The sequence below is a fragment of the Diaporthe amygdali genome (genome assembly GCF_026229845.1).
Source record: "Diaporthe amygdali strain CAA958 chromosome Unknown NODE_38_length_435494_cov_65_447576, whole genome shotgun sequence".
NCBI lineage: Eukaryota > Fungi > Ascomycota > Sordariomycetes > Diaporthales > Diaporthaceae > Diaporthe > Diaporthe amygdali.
The window spans coordinates 393,733-407,521 of NW_026517058.1; the positions used below are offsets into that span (position 1 = coordinate 393,733).

Genomic DNA, 13,789 nt, shown 5'->3' on the forward strand with positions numbered 1-13,789 from the left:
CTCTGTGACCCGTGTATTTAAAATGAATGACCCTCGACAACACCACTCAGCGCATGTAGTAAATTGGCTCAGAATCCAGCAGCTTCTATGCTGCTGTAACATTGCTCATAGAAAGATGCCCGTTGACTGTTTCGACATGGATAGCTTCCGGCTTTCCCTCAATATTCGCAGCGGCTTTCACCGACTCAGTCTTTCTTGCCAACCTCGCATTGACAACATCAGCTGGGTTGGGGAGAAGGGGCAGCGAGTGCACATCGACAGGTAGCAGAGGTATTGTGGCTGGCAGAATACCGGCGTTCTCAAAGGAGCGGAACGTCTGTGTCCAGGCATCCAGGCTGTCATCGTACCGCTTCCAACCAAACTTGCGAGCCTTGGAAACACTGCCTATCGTGTACCATGCCTTCCCCAAAGCCCAGTCAAAGAAGTCCCAAGTACCCCAGTCGAAAGCATCGGGGTTTCCGCCGTATTTCGTCACTATTCGTTGCCAGACATCCTTCTTGCCTGTGGCCCAATCGGCCATGCGGAAGCTGTGTGTCATGCGCTGATCATCGCCTTCTGCTTTGCATGCGTATGCTTCCTCGGGAAGCTATAGAGTGTAGCAATGGTCAGCAAAAGCTCTTGGTCGGACATGACTGATTCAAGGAAAAAAGTGCGATGGATGTCCTGGCGGAAAACCACCGCACTTTTTTGCAGAAGAGTATCGTGGACTTACCTCAACACCATAGTATCTGGTCAACTTTGGCCAAAAGTGTTTCCAGACGATTACGTCACCGCTGGTATGGACGAAAGACTCATTTTTTGTCTGTTCACCTGTTGCTGCCCAGAGACTCATATCTGCGATACTCGGGGCATAGGAACTGTCGTCTACTGAGTTCCAGAAGAACTTGTTGCCAGGGAAAGCGGGTACTTCGCCAGCCTCACGGCAGCAGAGTATGTAGATGGCCAGTGTCAGTGCGGCTGACATGCCATTCCCAGCTGGGGTGAAGCCGATGATGGCGTTGGGCCGAATGATGTTCCAGTCCCAGTTGCGCTTTGAGGCCAGCTCGAACATAAAATCTTCCTGAGGGTAGTAAAAGTTCTCTCCGTGGTCTTGATATCGCTGCATGCCCTCGTGAATGGGAGCCTCAACAGGACCAAGGTGAACGCCATTGTGCTAAAGTAATCCCAAATATTAGCACGATCGCACTGCAATACGTACTCTTCGTAGTTGAAGGTGGAACAAAGCAAAATGAAGACAGCTCGCACCTTGCCCCCGGTATGGAGAACGACTCTTTCGAGCGATGTACCGGCAACGTAGTCGATAGACTTGAGGAAATTCTCGAACAATGGGACATTAGATTCGCGTAGCTTGGAAAAGTCCGCACAATGAACATATGACGCAAAAAAGGCATGTGTGACGTGATGGCACAATGGCCTCATAGCCTCGATCAACTCCTCAAGTGGTCTCAGGAAATCCAAGGCAATGAATCGGATTCGGTGATCTTGCCAGAAGACTTGAGTTGGACGCCGCCTCGAGGTGATTATGATCTCTGACCTATCGTTGGTATACGTTAGATTTCACTTGTTGGCAGTGGGGTGCTTAGAACATTAGATCCGACTGACCATTCTGATTCAGGCTGGCGGATCAAATGTTCAACGAGAGCATTTCCAGTAATGCCGTTAGCCCCTGTGACGAAGGCGACTTTTCCGCGAAGAGGAGTCATGGTTGAATGCAATGGGGATATTGATCAGAGACTGGAGGTTTTGCAAGACTTGAGTTGTTTATTTGGTAAATCGCATTATATCTAGGCGATGAAAAATGGGCTTCAAAAATGCTTTTCGCGGAAGTCCAAGGGGAATAATATTATACAAGATATTGGGACGGACAGATGGCGCGCGTTACCAATCCTAAGCACTCTCACGAGATAAGAATCAGTTCTGGAATGGTATCGGCAATCGCCATCTGGAGTTTGGTAGGAGTGCATTTCCCGTCCTGCATGTTCGCCCACATGTGTGCCGATCCGTTAGGTCGCCACAGTCCGGGCGCGGAATTCAAGTTCGGAACTGTTTTGCTCCCGTCGGGACCCGGCCCTGTACCTCAGCACACGACATTCTGGTGTGCAAGCAAGCCTCTCTTACGTGAAGGCGTGTGTTTTTCATAGTAATGTCAGCAATTTCTAGGAGTTATGACTCTGATGCAAGCCGAATGCCATCATTCGCCTGACTGCTGACTTGCCCGTATCGACTCGCATCAAATCACCTCGACGAGCCTCTTTGTCAACAGAAGCACAATGGCACAAATTTATGCCAACCCGGAGCAATTGCAGTATCCCAAAGACACCACCTTGACAGAAATACTTCTGTACCAAAATCTGAATAATACCCCAAGTAATAAGCCGGCTATTATTGATGGCTATTCAGGGGAGACTATCTTCACGTATGCCAGCTTCAGAACTAGTGTGCTTAATGTCGCACGCCATTTCTATCATAAACTTGGAATTCAGCAGAGAACTGTAGTAGGCATCCTCTCGACTACTAAGGTATGTAACTTGAGTCTCTTTAGCATCTGATTGTCTTTGCGGGACCAAAGTTGACGTCGAGACATTTACAGAACTATTTCCCAGTGTGTGTGCATGGCGTCCTCGCTGCAGGTGGCGTAGTATCTGCATTAAATCCTGTATATGAGCCCAAGGTATGGCAGAAGAAGTGTCTTACCTCAAAATACCTAAGAAGGTCCGATTCCTAATCAAAATCGCCGGTAGGAATTGGCTCATGCTCTGAAATTGAGCAAGCCGTCCTACATTCTCGTGGAAAAATTACTGCTTCCGAACCTTCGAAAAGCCTTCTCCCTGAGCCCAGACCTTCATCCAAAACCAAGCCTGTATGTTTGGGATGGTGAAAATACAGATTATGAAGATGCTGAGATTCTGGATATCCAACAAATATTACGGCATGGCAATTCCGACTTTGTCCCCGCTAAGCTAGCCCCAGGAGCTGCCGCGCAAGAGCTGGCGTTCATCTGTTTCAGTTCAGGCACTTCAGGCCTTGTGAAAGGTGTACAGCTCACCCATGAAAACATCGTGGCCAATCTGTTCCAGCAGTCGCAAGGCCTTCGCAGCATGTTCAATCCCAAGACTGTTGTCACTCTCATCGTGCCGTTCTTTCATATACTTGGGCTTGCCGGATTCTGCTGTCAGTTTGTCAGCCAAGTGAGTCAAACTCCTCCTTATCTCACAGGCTGAAATTGGGCTGACTTTTGGTTCAGGGCGTGCCGATCGTTGTGTTCAAGAAGTTTGAAATGGCGCCACTCCTCAAGGCTATTAAGAGGCACCGCAGTAAGCATTTCCTGCCTGCAAATATTCTACATTGACGTTGACAGTGTCACACGCAGTAACTCACATCAACGTCGTGCCCCCTATCGCCCTGGAGTTCTTGCGAAATCCTGAGGCCTCCAAGGGTGACTGGTCATCTGTGCGGTGCCTAATGAATGCCGCTGCACCGTTGAAAGAAAAGCAGGCAGACGAGCTTTGCAAGCGCTATAATTGTGTCGTGACCCAGTGGTATGGGATGACAGAAGCCAGCCCAAGTGTGGCGTCTCAGAGAGAGGAAGAGACTCATATAGTCGGTACTATAGGGAGGCCTCTGCCAGGTATAGAGATGCGGATAGTCGATGAAAATGGGAAAGGTTGGTTCCTGCCGTCCTGTCCGATGATGAACGCGTTTCCGCTAACCTGAAATTCTTGGTAGACACCAAAGTAGGCGAGTTTATCCTGCGAGGGCCCAATATCATGAAAGGCTATGTCGGCGATACGAAGCTTTCTGGAAATCCTTTGACGCCGGATGGATTCCTTCGAACGGGAGATATCGGGTATGCTGACAGCCAGGGCTACCTTTACATTGTCGACAGGGCAAAGGAAATGATCAAGGTTAAAGGGTAGCAAACCATCTCGTGATCCAACAACAGTCCTCACCTCATTAGGCTAATATGCGCTCGTCTCACAGGCAACAAGTCGCGCCAGCAGAGTTAGAGGCAATACTCATAACTCATCCACAAGTGAAGGATGCCGCTGTGTGCGGAGTATACAACGAAGACGGGACTTCCGAGGTTCCCATCGCATACATCACCACAGACATTCAAGCCTGGCGAGACCAAGATGCGCTCAAAGAGAGTCTTGTGGAGTTCGTAAACGGTCAAGTTGCAAGATATAAGCGCATCACAGGTGGAGTGCATATCCTGCCAGCCATCCCGAGGAAGTATGTGGATTCAGATTAACAATCCCAATGGAAATTAGTGAGCTTTTTACTGACATTCCTCGCAGCCCATCCGGCAAGATTCTCCGTCGGCTTCTTCCAGCCAATGTGGCAGCCGCAGCAGCCAATACCAACCCCATTCCGCAGAGTACTCAAGCATTAGCGAGATTGTAGACCTCCAGCAGAATGCTGGCATAAACACTTTTGGGGTTATACCAGGATCCTATAGCCTAATCCATATTCATATCAAGACTGTACATCTCATTGGGAATCGCGTCCAGCATCGTCTCGCCCATACTCATCTCCAGGCCCATACCATCATCTTGTATTTCATCTGAGTGCCCAGCCGCATTCTTGTAGTTGGTATCTCCTGGGCCAAAGACGTCTCTGCTGATTGTTTCAAAATTGAAATCCGTCATGACCCATTCAGGTAGTTCTGGTATTCCGCCCTCGGCGCCTGTTCCATCCATAAGCCACATGTTAGGCTGCTCCTGGTTGACTTTGCCGTCTTGAGGTTTCGCTGTCATAGCGCCGTGAGCGTTTACAAAGTAGGAAGACTCGGTATTGTTGATCGGTCCTGATCTAGGGATACCGTCCTGTGAGAATTCATGTATTCCCGACTGAGGCGTCAGTTGTTGCGGTTGGGTCTCCTCCACAACCTCGTCACGGTCATGTAGCGCGTCTGACATTCGTCGCGAGCGATCGAGCCTTTGACTTGGCTCTGCCTGCAACACGCGACGAGCTATAAGTGTGAGCTTGGAGACCCATCTCATCATTTTGCCTGACACCCATATCGTATGGCAGTAAAGTCTCAGAGAACGCGTGGCCGCCAGAATAGCTTCCCTGTGTCTCTTCTTGAGTGCTGGCTCGTTTGCCACCAGACTAGTCATGACCATGGTACAGCTTGTCAGGTAGTGACAGTACGGGAAGCAGTACTTCATGGTGCTATCACTCAGGTTTCTGTGAGCGTTGAGGATGTTCGATGCTAAACTTGCGCAAATCGACAGTGATTCGAGTTGGTTGTCGCTTGTTTGATCCGTGGATCCCTTGTGTGTGAAGGGCCTGCGGATGAGGATACGTAGGAAGGTAACACACTACGAAAAATGACTTGAGTTAGCAAACATCACTTGCCCCTGGTTCTTTGAATGGTTGATCACGAGGTACATCTTACAGTTGAAAGCAACATGGTTTGTTTGATCTGCCACCTCTTTCTGGTGGCAAATTGAGTCTTTGTGGGCAAATCGGGATTATATGTAAGTTCTTCAGGCAGGGTCTCCAGCAAATTGGACAGAACCGTGTCTGCGTAGTCGATCATGTGGGAAATAGGTTGATTCGAGGAAGCTTTCACACCGTAGACGAGCTCCCAAGCCTTACCAACCACACGAGAATATCGGACCATGGCGATGAGGTACGGTATTGTTGTGGTGTGCTTTTCCGACAGCTCTTTTTCGACCTCGCGCTCCAACGCCTTGGTTGTATCGGATCGACCGGCGAACCGGCCAAGCCACTCGTCGCTTAGTTCCAGCGGCAGAAGGGTATCGGTGTTATTTTCTTGTATCAGGAAGGGGCGCCCGGATTCAATAGCCATTCGGCGATCCAGAATGAAGATAGACCACCACACTCGACTGAGAAGCTGGCTGCGAAAGCAGGGCACAGTGTCCAGCCTGCTTTGCCGGTGGATGCCCATGATGTGTGCATTCGAGACGGCAAGGGCGACAAGACGGGCCGATTCTTGAGTTGCGTCCAGACGAAACCAGAAACAGATCTGGTACAGATGAAGGATATTAGCCTTATGTTGCTAAGGGAACAGCCATGACTATTTGCTTACCCTTAGTACGAGAATTTGTAACTCCACCAAGGAGGTGGCGCTCGTCTTACTTATTCGTTCTGAATCCTGCATGAGACTCATGCCAACACTGCATAAACTCCACCCGGAAGAGTGTACGCCAGTTGCGTCTGTCATCCTGGTTGAGACACAACAACGACCCAAGGCCAGGCAAAAGCATACCAGGGCTACAGACAGGCGTTTCTCCTCCCTTTCTGTGGAGTCTGCCATGGGCCAGAGAGCACCATACTCCCAAAGCCCATTGAAAGTTTCCCAGACAGATGGTGGATGGAGGACAGGATATAGAACATGGATTTCTTCGAAGAATAATTCCATGTACCGCCTCCACTCATCCTCGTCTGCGACTATGCCGTAGCGCTCTAGGATGCTCTCCAGCCATCCTCTCACTTTGCGGCCGGACTTGTTGTTTCCGGGAGGTCTGTCTCGCGGGAGGTCGACCGCAAGCTTTATGATGTTTTCTGTCGATTCTTCGCTCAGGCTCCCATCGACTTCTACCAAGGCCGATGTCATAGAGAGCTCCCCCATGAATGACTGTCCGTCTGGCTCTAGAACCCTTTGGAGTTGCGTGGAAGCTGGTGACTGAGATTCGTTTTCATGTACAGGTCCAAGGGGCCTAGATTCACGTCTTGGTCGATCTGCTGTGAGCTCGCTGGGGCTCCCGGCTGATTGTTGCATTAAATTGAATCGGCGTTCAAGCTGGGCTACACGAGCGGCGAGCTCTTGGTTACTCATGCTGCACCAATGTAAGGGTCAGCAAGTAACGTCTCATCCGTGACTGGTGATGGAACCACTCACCCAGCAGTAGAGCTCTCGGCACTGCTTGTCACATCGATTGAACTAGATGCCGCGGCCTTCGGGCCCTGCCTAGTCTGCCCTCTGGCAGCAGATACGCAGACTCGACCCCTAGCTTTGCAGTGAGCACAAGGGTCTCCACCCTCGCACTTAGATTTGGTCAGCTACCTGCGACAGTGACTGCCACTGTGGAGCACTTGCTGACCTTGATCTTGCGTTGTTGACATGCGGTGCTGAGCGTATGGAAGACGTATCAGCATGATATTGCTTCCTGTTGCTCCCACGGCTTTGGACATACCAGGCTCTCGAAATGTATTTGCCTCGTTTCATTCTCTTCGCAGGCGGGTTCGACTGGTCTCTGCCAGCCATCGTGTCTTGGGATCCACCGGTCAAGGTCCTGCTGTTGTCCATCTGTCCACTTGGTGAGGTTCCATCAAGGTTCGCAGCTGCGACAACCACACTGCCTCTGACGTCTTCGCTCTGTACAGACTCGGGGGACATGTTGACTTCAGACATCTCCGCCTTCCTCGGATCCGAGCTACCGGACGAGGCCAGACGAAAGAACTGGGTTGGATGTGGTGGGTCCAGGAGCGGGCCGTATTAAACAGCTTACGCTTGATTGTAGTTGGATCTTTCTCAAGTTTTTCACACACAATGCGTTGTAGATTGTATCGCTGAACCTTTGCTGACGACTTTGGAAGAAGATTCTAACATAGTTTCATGCACGGACCCAACGGAGAGCTCCCTGTGCCAGCGTATCCACGTACTCATCCACTCATCCTTTCCCCGCATGCCGCCAACTATTAAGGTTCACAACAGAATCTGGGGTAATAGTGCATGTGGATCTGCCGCTGATGCAGCCTACGGACGCAAAGTGGGCCCACCCCCAAACGTGGACCATGCAGGTCCCTAGGGGCTGCTTGGAAAGCAAAAGGGGCTGTAGCTAAAGCCGGAATCGTTGCGGAATTTCCGTCTGAAACCCCGTGGCCGTCTGTTGGAGAATGCTAGCAATGATGGAGCTCAAGCTCTCAGGGTGTGTCATGGGGATCTAGCATCTCAAGCAGTTAGAACCAGGACTAGCAATGAGCGCCGGCGGATTGCCCAGGGAAAACGCACCAAGTGACCTGCTCCTGCGACTACTCGAGTCGTAGAAGGGTGACGCACCATGCGCTCAACCAATTGTCTGTTCTCAGCGGAGCTATGGCGGGTTTACTTAGCATAGGCTGGGGTCTGCAAGCCACCACCCTGACCGGACTTCAAGGATTGGCGACTTACATTGCAAAGCTGTCCGAGCCCCAAATGAAATAGTGCCTTCGCTTGGACTCTTGCAATAGATGCAAGATTTGTGGATGCGGCGCCGCAAGATACGTAGCCTAGAAGAATATGTTGATCAGCGACGGCTGTGGAGACCGGGGACCCTAGAGTCAAAACTGTTAGGCATACCGCCTCTTGTTCCTTCGGCGTCTTTAAGGTCCATCCAGAGTACATGTTATGTTCATCCAACGGAATCACCCCTTGCTCCTATGAAATTGGAGTTAGTCGCCATGTCGCTATAGCGTAACGCGTGAGTTGCGAACCAGAAAGACGCCCAGCTGTCGTTTGTCCCAATCTTCAAAGCTTCTTTCAAATGCGGATTTAATTGCTGCCCTGGTCTGAATGTCAGCTACACTGAGAATATTGGCTGCGAGGCGTAGACTTACTTTGACTCCCATCGATCACGTCTTTTGAGGGTCTTTTTTGCAAGTGCTTCGGTCTGCTCTTTCATCTGGAACAGTATCGGCTCAATGAAAATAGTCGCCACAAAGGCATCCGGCTGCATCATGGCCGCATGACACCTGAAGTGTGATTAAACAAGATAGTTCATAACGGAGTCTCTGTGAACGACTTACATGGAGCCACCTCCAAAGGAATGACCGATGCCTATGACGGGCTGCTGAACATTGAAATGCTCCAGAGTGTGGAGAATATCTCTGGAGTCGTCCGGCCAGCAAGCTTTCAATAAACCGGATCAGTATCATCAATTCTCAAAAAGAAGACAGCGTTACTTGGAACTGTTTTCTCACCCTTAGTCGGTAAAACCTCGCGATTCAAGACGGCGCTGTCGCCGTGATTCGCAGCATCAATGGCTATGAGGCGCTTGACTGTAGGTTTGACCCCTGGTGTCAACAATAGATAATCAATCACCAGCTCCCAAAAGAATTTATTGAAAGACGTTCCATGTGTGAGTATGATAGTGTAGCCGGATTCCTTCGCTCCAGTGACGTTGTACTCGTGGACTGCAAGCCTGAGGCGAGAGGAAAGGTCTCTCCGGATCGACACATCCCCTGACTTTGGCACACTGGCATGGAGAATATGCGTCCGTCGTGTGTAAAGGTTTCTCTTGGTTACCTTGGGATCCATTTCCGCGGGTGGAAAGATGCTGAAGTATTCTGTTGGGTCCATCATCAGGGTACTGCAATTGAGGTGTTACATGTTTGGTTGTGGATTTGCCGGGCTAGATATAAAAGATCCTGGACGGCTTGGCAACGTGAGCCGGAACCTAGAAAACATCGGTGGCCCTCCTGCCGGACTTCGGGCCTCGGCAAGCATTCCGGCCTTCTACAGGATTTGATTTTTTTTTCTTCATCACGCAATGAGCTACTCAATTCAACAGGGGCAAATACTACACTTCGTCACTTTTTAAATATGTTTCCCAGCGTGATATTCTACAAGACATGGCCACGGCATGCTCCATTCTTTTGATTTGTGCTCCTTCATTATCGTGTCTGACTACCTCGGTATCTGGCTGGAGCACAAGTACTTCAACAGCAAGTCACGTCTTTTACAATTTCGATGCCTCTGGGACTCTGTATAACTGTCAGTCACATATGTGCTAGGCACTTGGGGAAAAGCGATGAGTACCTGATATGCACAGATTGGGGTTCCAGATAGCTGTAAAGACCATGTGCGCCCAGCTCCCTGCCCTGGCCGCTCTGCTTGATGCCCCCGAAAGGTGTGTTAAGCTCTGGGAGATAGGGAGAGTTTATAGACACACCCCCTGAATCAAGGGCAGCGGAAACGCGTAGGGCACGGCTGACATCGGATGTGTAGACACATGCTGGGAGACAATGTTAGCTGATCGTCAGTAATGCAAGAGCCTGAGGGCCTTACCAGCCAGACCATAGATGCTGTCATTGGCCATGTATATAGCCTCTTCCTCCGTTTTGAAAGTCCTCACAGTCAAGACGGGTCCAAATATCTCTTCTCTCCAGATCGGACTCTGTGGATCAGGGTTGACGAAGAGCGTGGGCTCGACGAAGCAGCCCTTCGAGCCGAGCCTTTTGCCTCCTGTGAGCAATTGGGCCGAGGCCTTGCCCTTGTCAATGTATGACATGATTCGGTCAAACTGCAGTTTGTCCACCACTGGGCCATGACTAGTGGACAGCTCTAGTGGGCTGCCGCCCATTTGTGCTCCAATGCCTTCGAAAACGGCTTTGGCCGCAGCGAGGAATTTGTCTGCTATTGATTCCTGTACCAATACTCTGGAAGCAGCTGTCCCATTGATTAGGACAATGTTCACATGGTAAAATGGGGTGTGTATGCCTGGCTTACCGACACAGATTTGGCCGGAATTCGCAAGGAATCCCCCGGCAACACTAACTCAAAGTTTAGCCAAGTCCACCTTGAAATTGGAGCGGATAAACAAACCTCCCAACAGCAGTTTCGAAGTCGGCGTCTTCGAACACCAGAGCTGGAGACTTCCCGCCGAGCTCAAGCGTGGTCTTCTTCAAATTGCTCCTTGTTGCAGCCTCTTGGACAGCCTTTCCAGCGGCGATCGAGCCGGTGAAGCTGATTTTGGCGATTTCCATATGCGACGCCAGCAGAGATCCGGTCTCCCGCCCCCCGGTCACGAATTGCACCACGCCTGGGGGAAAGCCAGCTTCAGCGAACAAAGGTGCCAGGGCCAGTACACCAAGGGGCGACTTCTCGGACGGCTTGAAAATGACCGTATTGCCTGCTGCAAGGGCTGGTGCCAACTTCCACCCGATGTACATAAATGTGGAATTCCAGGACGCAATGCCAGCGCACACTCCGAGTGGCTTGTATCTCACGATCTTGGCGAATCCGTTGTCTTCTCCAAAGGACTCGCCGCCGATCTTGTCTGCCCAGCCTGCATAGTCTTTGGACATGACAATCATTCGTCAGTCAGTATCATTTGACCACAGACATGAGTGAATGCTTACATCTGTAAACTTGCACCATATGTGCTAAGTCAAAATGAATGATGCCTGCGACAGGACGACCTGTGGGGAGGGACTCTGCGTATGCCAGTCGCTCCACATTCTTTTCGACGAGATCTGCGAATTTGTTCAGGCATGCTGACCGCTGAATTCCGGTGAATTTTGCCCATGGGCCCCTCCGAAAGGCTTCCCTTCCAAGAGCCACTGCGCGGTCCACATCTTCTGTGCCAGCAACTGGGACATCATCAGCAATGACAGAGTCGTCTACTGGATTGCGGAGCGTCAATTTTTCTCCTCCAGATTTCACTCTGTCCACAAACTATTCGAGATAAATTGGTCAGCTCTCTTTGCTTGTCCGGTAGCAGCGGAATCGCTTACCTCGTTCCCCAGGTAGAATCTTCGAGGAGGTAGTTCAATCCCTGACAAAGCCATTGCTACAATTCAGGGCTTCTGATATCAAATTCTAGCTTGGATCTCGTTTCGCCTTCTTTCAGACTTTCCAATCTTAACACTCAAGACGTTGCAGTGAAGCATCTCAAGCATGAAGAACTTAGCTTGATATGCCTTAACCCACTCCTACCCCATCCTCGGCAAACATAAGCGGCGATGACCTACCATCAGAATTCCGCATTTCCGGAACACCGCTCCGGCTTCTCCAAAGCTTTCATACAATAGGCGGATTTCGGACACCCGATAAAGAAATAACTGTTAGAGTAAAGGAGGACAGAAACAGAGTAAATATTCGAGTCTCAAGGCCCTTATGTGGATGGTCCGCGCTGTTCTAGCATTAATTTGCAGTAACTCAATACAGAAAGAGACAATTCAGAAATCAGCCTACCTCAGATAAACTGCTAAATAACGATGCCATCTACAGCTTTTCGCTTCGCTGAGAAGTACACGCATCAGAATGGATTTGGTTCATACCATGAGTACGTTTGACCACACGGTCTGCAGAGTAAGAAAATAGGTTGCTGAGATCAACTTTTCATAGAACCGAAGCCGTGCAAGGAGCACTACCAATTGGGCAAAACTCTCCGCAGAAGCCACCACTAGGTCTATATGCAGAGAAACTGTCAGGCACAGCATTTACAGCACCTCGGCAGCAGAACCAACAGACATGGCTCTACAGAGTTCTCCCGTCGGCTGCTCATTCGGCGTTCCAGCCAATACCCGGAGACGGTCGGGTGGCATCTGCGAAACCTCAGAATCTGCACTATATCCCAAACCAGATGCGCTGGAACCCGTTCGATCTTGATGACTCGTGTGACTGGGTTTCCGGCCTACGGCACGTCGCTGGCGTAGGTGACCCAACGGTGAAGAGCGGCATCGGCATCATAATTTTCGCAGCAGGGAAAGACATGGCCCAGCACAGCGCGTTCAGCTCTGGCGATGGCGACTTTCTGATCGTGCCTCAACACGGGGTTCTCGATATCCAAACCGAGCTCGGGAAATTGCTGGTTCGCCCAAATGAAATTGCCGTCATCCCCAGAGGCATTCGCTATCGGGTCACACTGCCCGATGGTCCCGCCAGGGGCTATATCCTGGAGACGTATGAGCAGCATCACTTCACTCTCCCAGAGCTTGGGCCGATCGGATCCAATGGCCTGGCCAACGCCAGGGACTTTCAAGCCCCTGTCGCCTCTTATGATATGGACACGGATAGCGAGTGGGAGATCTTGATCAAGTACGCGAATCAGACTTACCAGGCCAGCCAACGCAACACTCCCTTTGACGTCGTGGCGTGGCATGGACTATATTATCCGTACAAATATGATCTGGGCCGATTCAACGTCATCGGAAGCACCAGCTTCGACCATCCGGACCCCAGTATCTATACCGTACTCACAGCGCAGTCTGCTTTTGCCGGCACAGCCATAGCAGATTTTGTTATCTTCCCTCCCAGGTGGCTTGTTGCCGAGGACACATTCCGTCCGCCCTGGTATCACCGCAACACCATGTCTGAGTTCATGGGTCTCATCTCAGGAGACTACGACGCAAAGACTGGTGGTGGGTTCAAACCGGCGGGCGCGAGCCTGCACAATGTCATGGCCTCCCATGGACCAGACGCAGACACTCACCAGAGGGCGAGCGAAGCCGAGTTGAAGCCTACGAAAGTGGGAGAGGGAAGCATGGCGTTCATGTTTGAGAGCTCGTTGATGGTGGGTGTGACTGATTGGGGCCTGGAGCACTGCAAGAAATTGCAGGCGGACTACAATGCGCACAGTTGGGTGCCTCTAAAGCCGCACTTCGTGCCGCCAAAGGAGAATGGAAAGTAGATCTTTGTGAATCAATAGTTTGACATTTCAATTGGAATGAATCTCCCCCGGTTAGAATCGCCCTCAACTGTGGGATATAAAGCATCTGGTGCACTGTGTTCGGTGACGGTCAGTTTTTGAGTTGATTTTCATGTTTGCTGTCAAGCATCTGTGGAAGACCGTAATTTGAGTGATCATTTCCGGTCAAATAAAGTGTTATTAGCCCTACGTAAAATCGAACGTGAATGCGTAGTTCAAGACCTCAAATGATACTGGCAGGGATGTACTTATGAACGGGTGTCCTGAAGTCTTCTGTCTACCGCGGCATCCGGGTTCTCAACTCTCTCCCGAAGTATCCGCCTTGATTCTAGGATCTAGTGTTCTTTGACTCTTCCTCAAACTGGCGATCCATGTTCGATGATACTGGCAGCCGAGGCCGTCGCGTC

At 50.6% G+C, this 13,789-nt stretch overlaps 4 protein-coding genes across 4 annotated transcripts; 2 read left to right on the forward strand and 2 right to left on the reverse strand.

The window, feature by feature from the left end:
• Positions 1-85: 85 nt before the first annotated feature.
• Positions 86-1,703, reverse strand: J7T55_005387 (uncharacterized protein; the record flags this gene model as incomplete). Its single annotated transcript, XM_053133708.1, has 4 exons — positions 86-586; positions 713-1,153; positions 1,246-1,534; positions 1,603-1,703. The coding sequence occupies 4 exons, from the start codon at positions 1,701-1,703 to the stop codon at positions 86-88; spliced, it is 1,332 nt and encodes a 443-aa protein (XP_052988573.1).
• A 567-nt stretch (positions 1,704-2,270) lies between these two features.
• Positions 2,271-4,404, forward strand: J7T55_005388 (uncharacterized protein; the record flags this gene model as incomplete). The annotated part of the gene is made up of 7 exons (XM_053133709.1): positions 2,271-2,519; positions 2,742-3,188; positions 3,245-3,314; positions 3,371-3,664; positions 3,727-3,847; positions 3,982-4,233; positions 4,299-4,404. The coding sequence occupies 7 exons, from the start codon at positions 2,271-2,273 to the stop codon at positions 4,402-4,404; spliced, it is 1,539 nt and encodes a 512-aa protein (XP_052988574.1).
• Positions 4,405-4,460: 56 nt separating this feature from the next.
• On the reverse strand, positions 4,461-11,520 carry J7T55_005389 (uncharacterized protein; the record flags this gene model as incomplete). The annotated part of the gene is made up of 20 exons (XM_053133710.1): positions 4,461-5,324; positions 5,402-5,995; positions 6,239-6,809; positions 6,872-7,017; positions 7,074-7,101; positions 7,167-7,406; positions 7,849-7,916; positions 7,985-8,066; positions 8,144-8,241; positions 8,312-8,389; positions 8,446-8,515; positions 8,569-8,703; positions 8,758-8,860; positions 8,932-9,320; positions 9,770-9,965; positions 10,019-10,399; positions 10,460-10,503; positions 10,556-11,027; positions 11,092-11,407; positions 11,467-11,520. 20 exons carry the CDS (start codon positions 11,518-11,520, stop codon positions 4,461-4,463), a joined length of 4,929 nt encoding a protein of 1,642 aa, XP_052988575.1.
• Positions 11,521-11,949: 429 nt separating this feature from the next.
• On the forward strand, positions 11,950-13,364 carry J7T55_005390 (uncharacterized protein; the record flags this gene model as incomplete). Its single annotated transcript, XM_053133711.1, has 2 exons — positions 11,950-12,017; positions 12,080-13,364. 2 exons carry the CDS (start codon positions 11,950-11,952, stop codon positions 13,362-13,364), a joined length of 1,353 nt encoding a protein of 450 aa, XP_052988576.1.
• Positions 13,365-13,789: the final 425 nt, after the last annotated feature.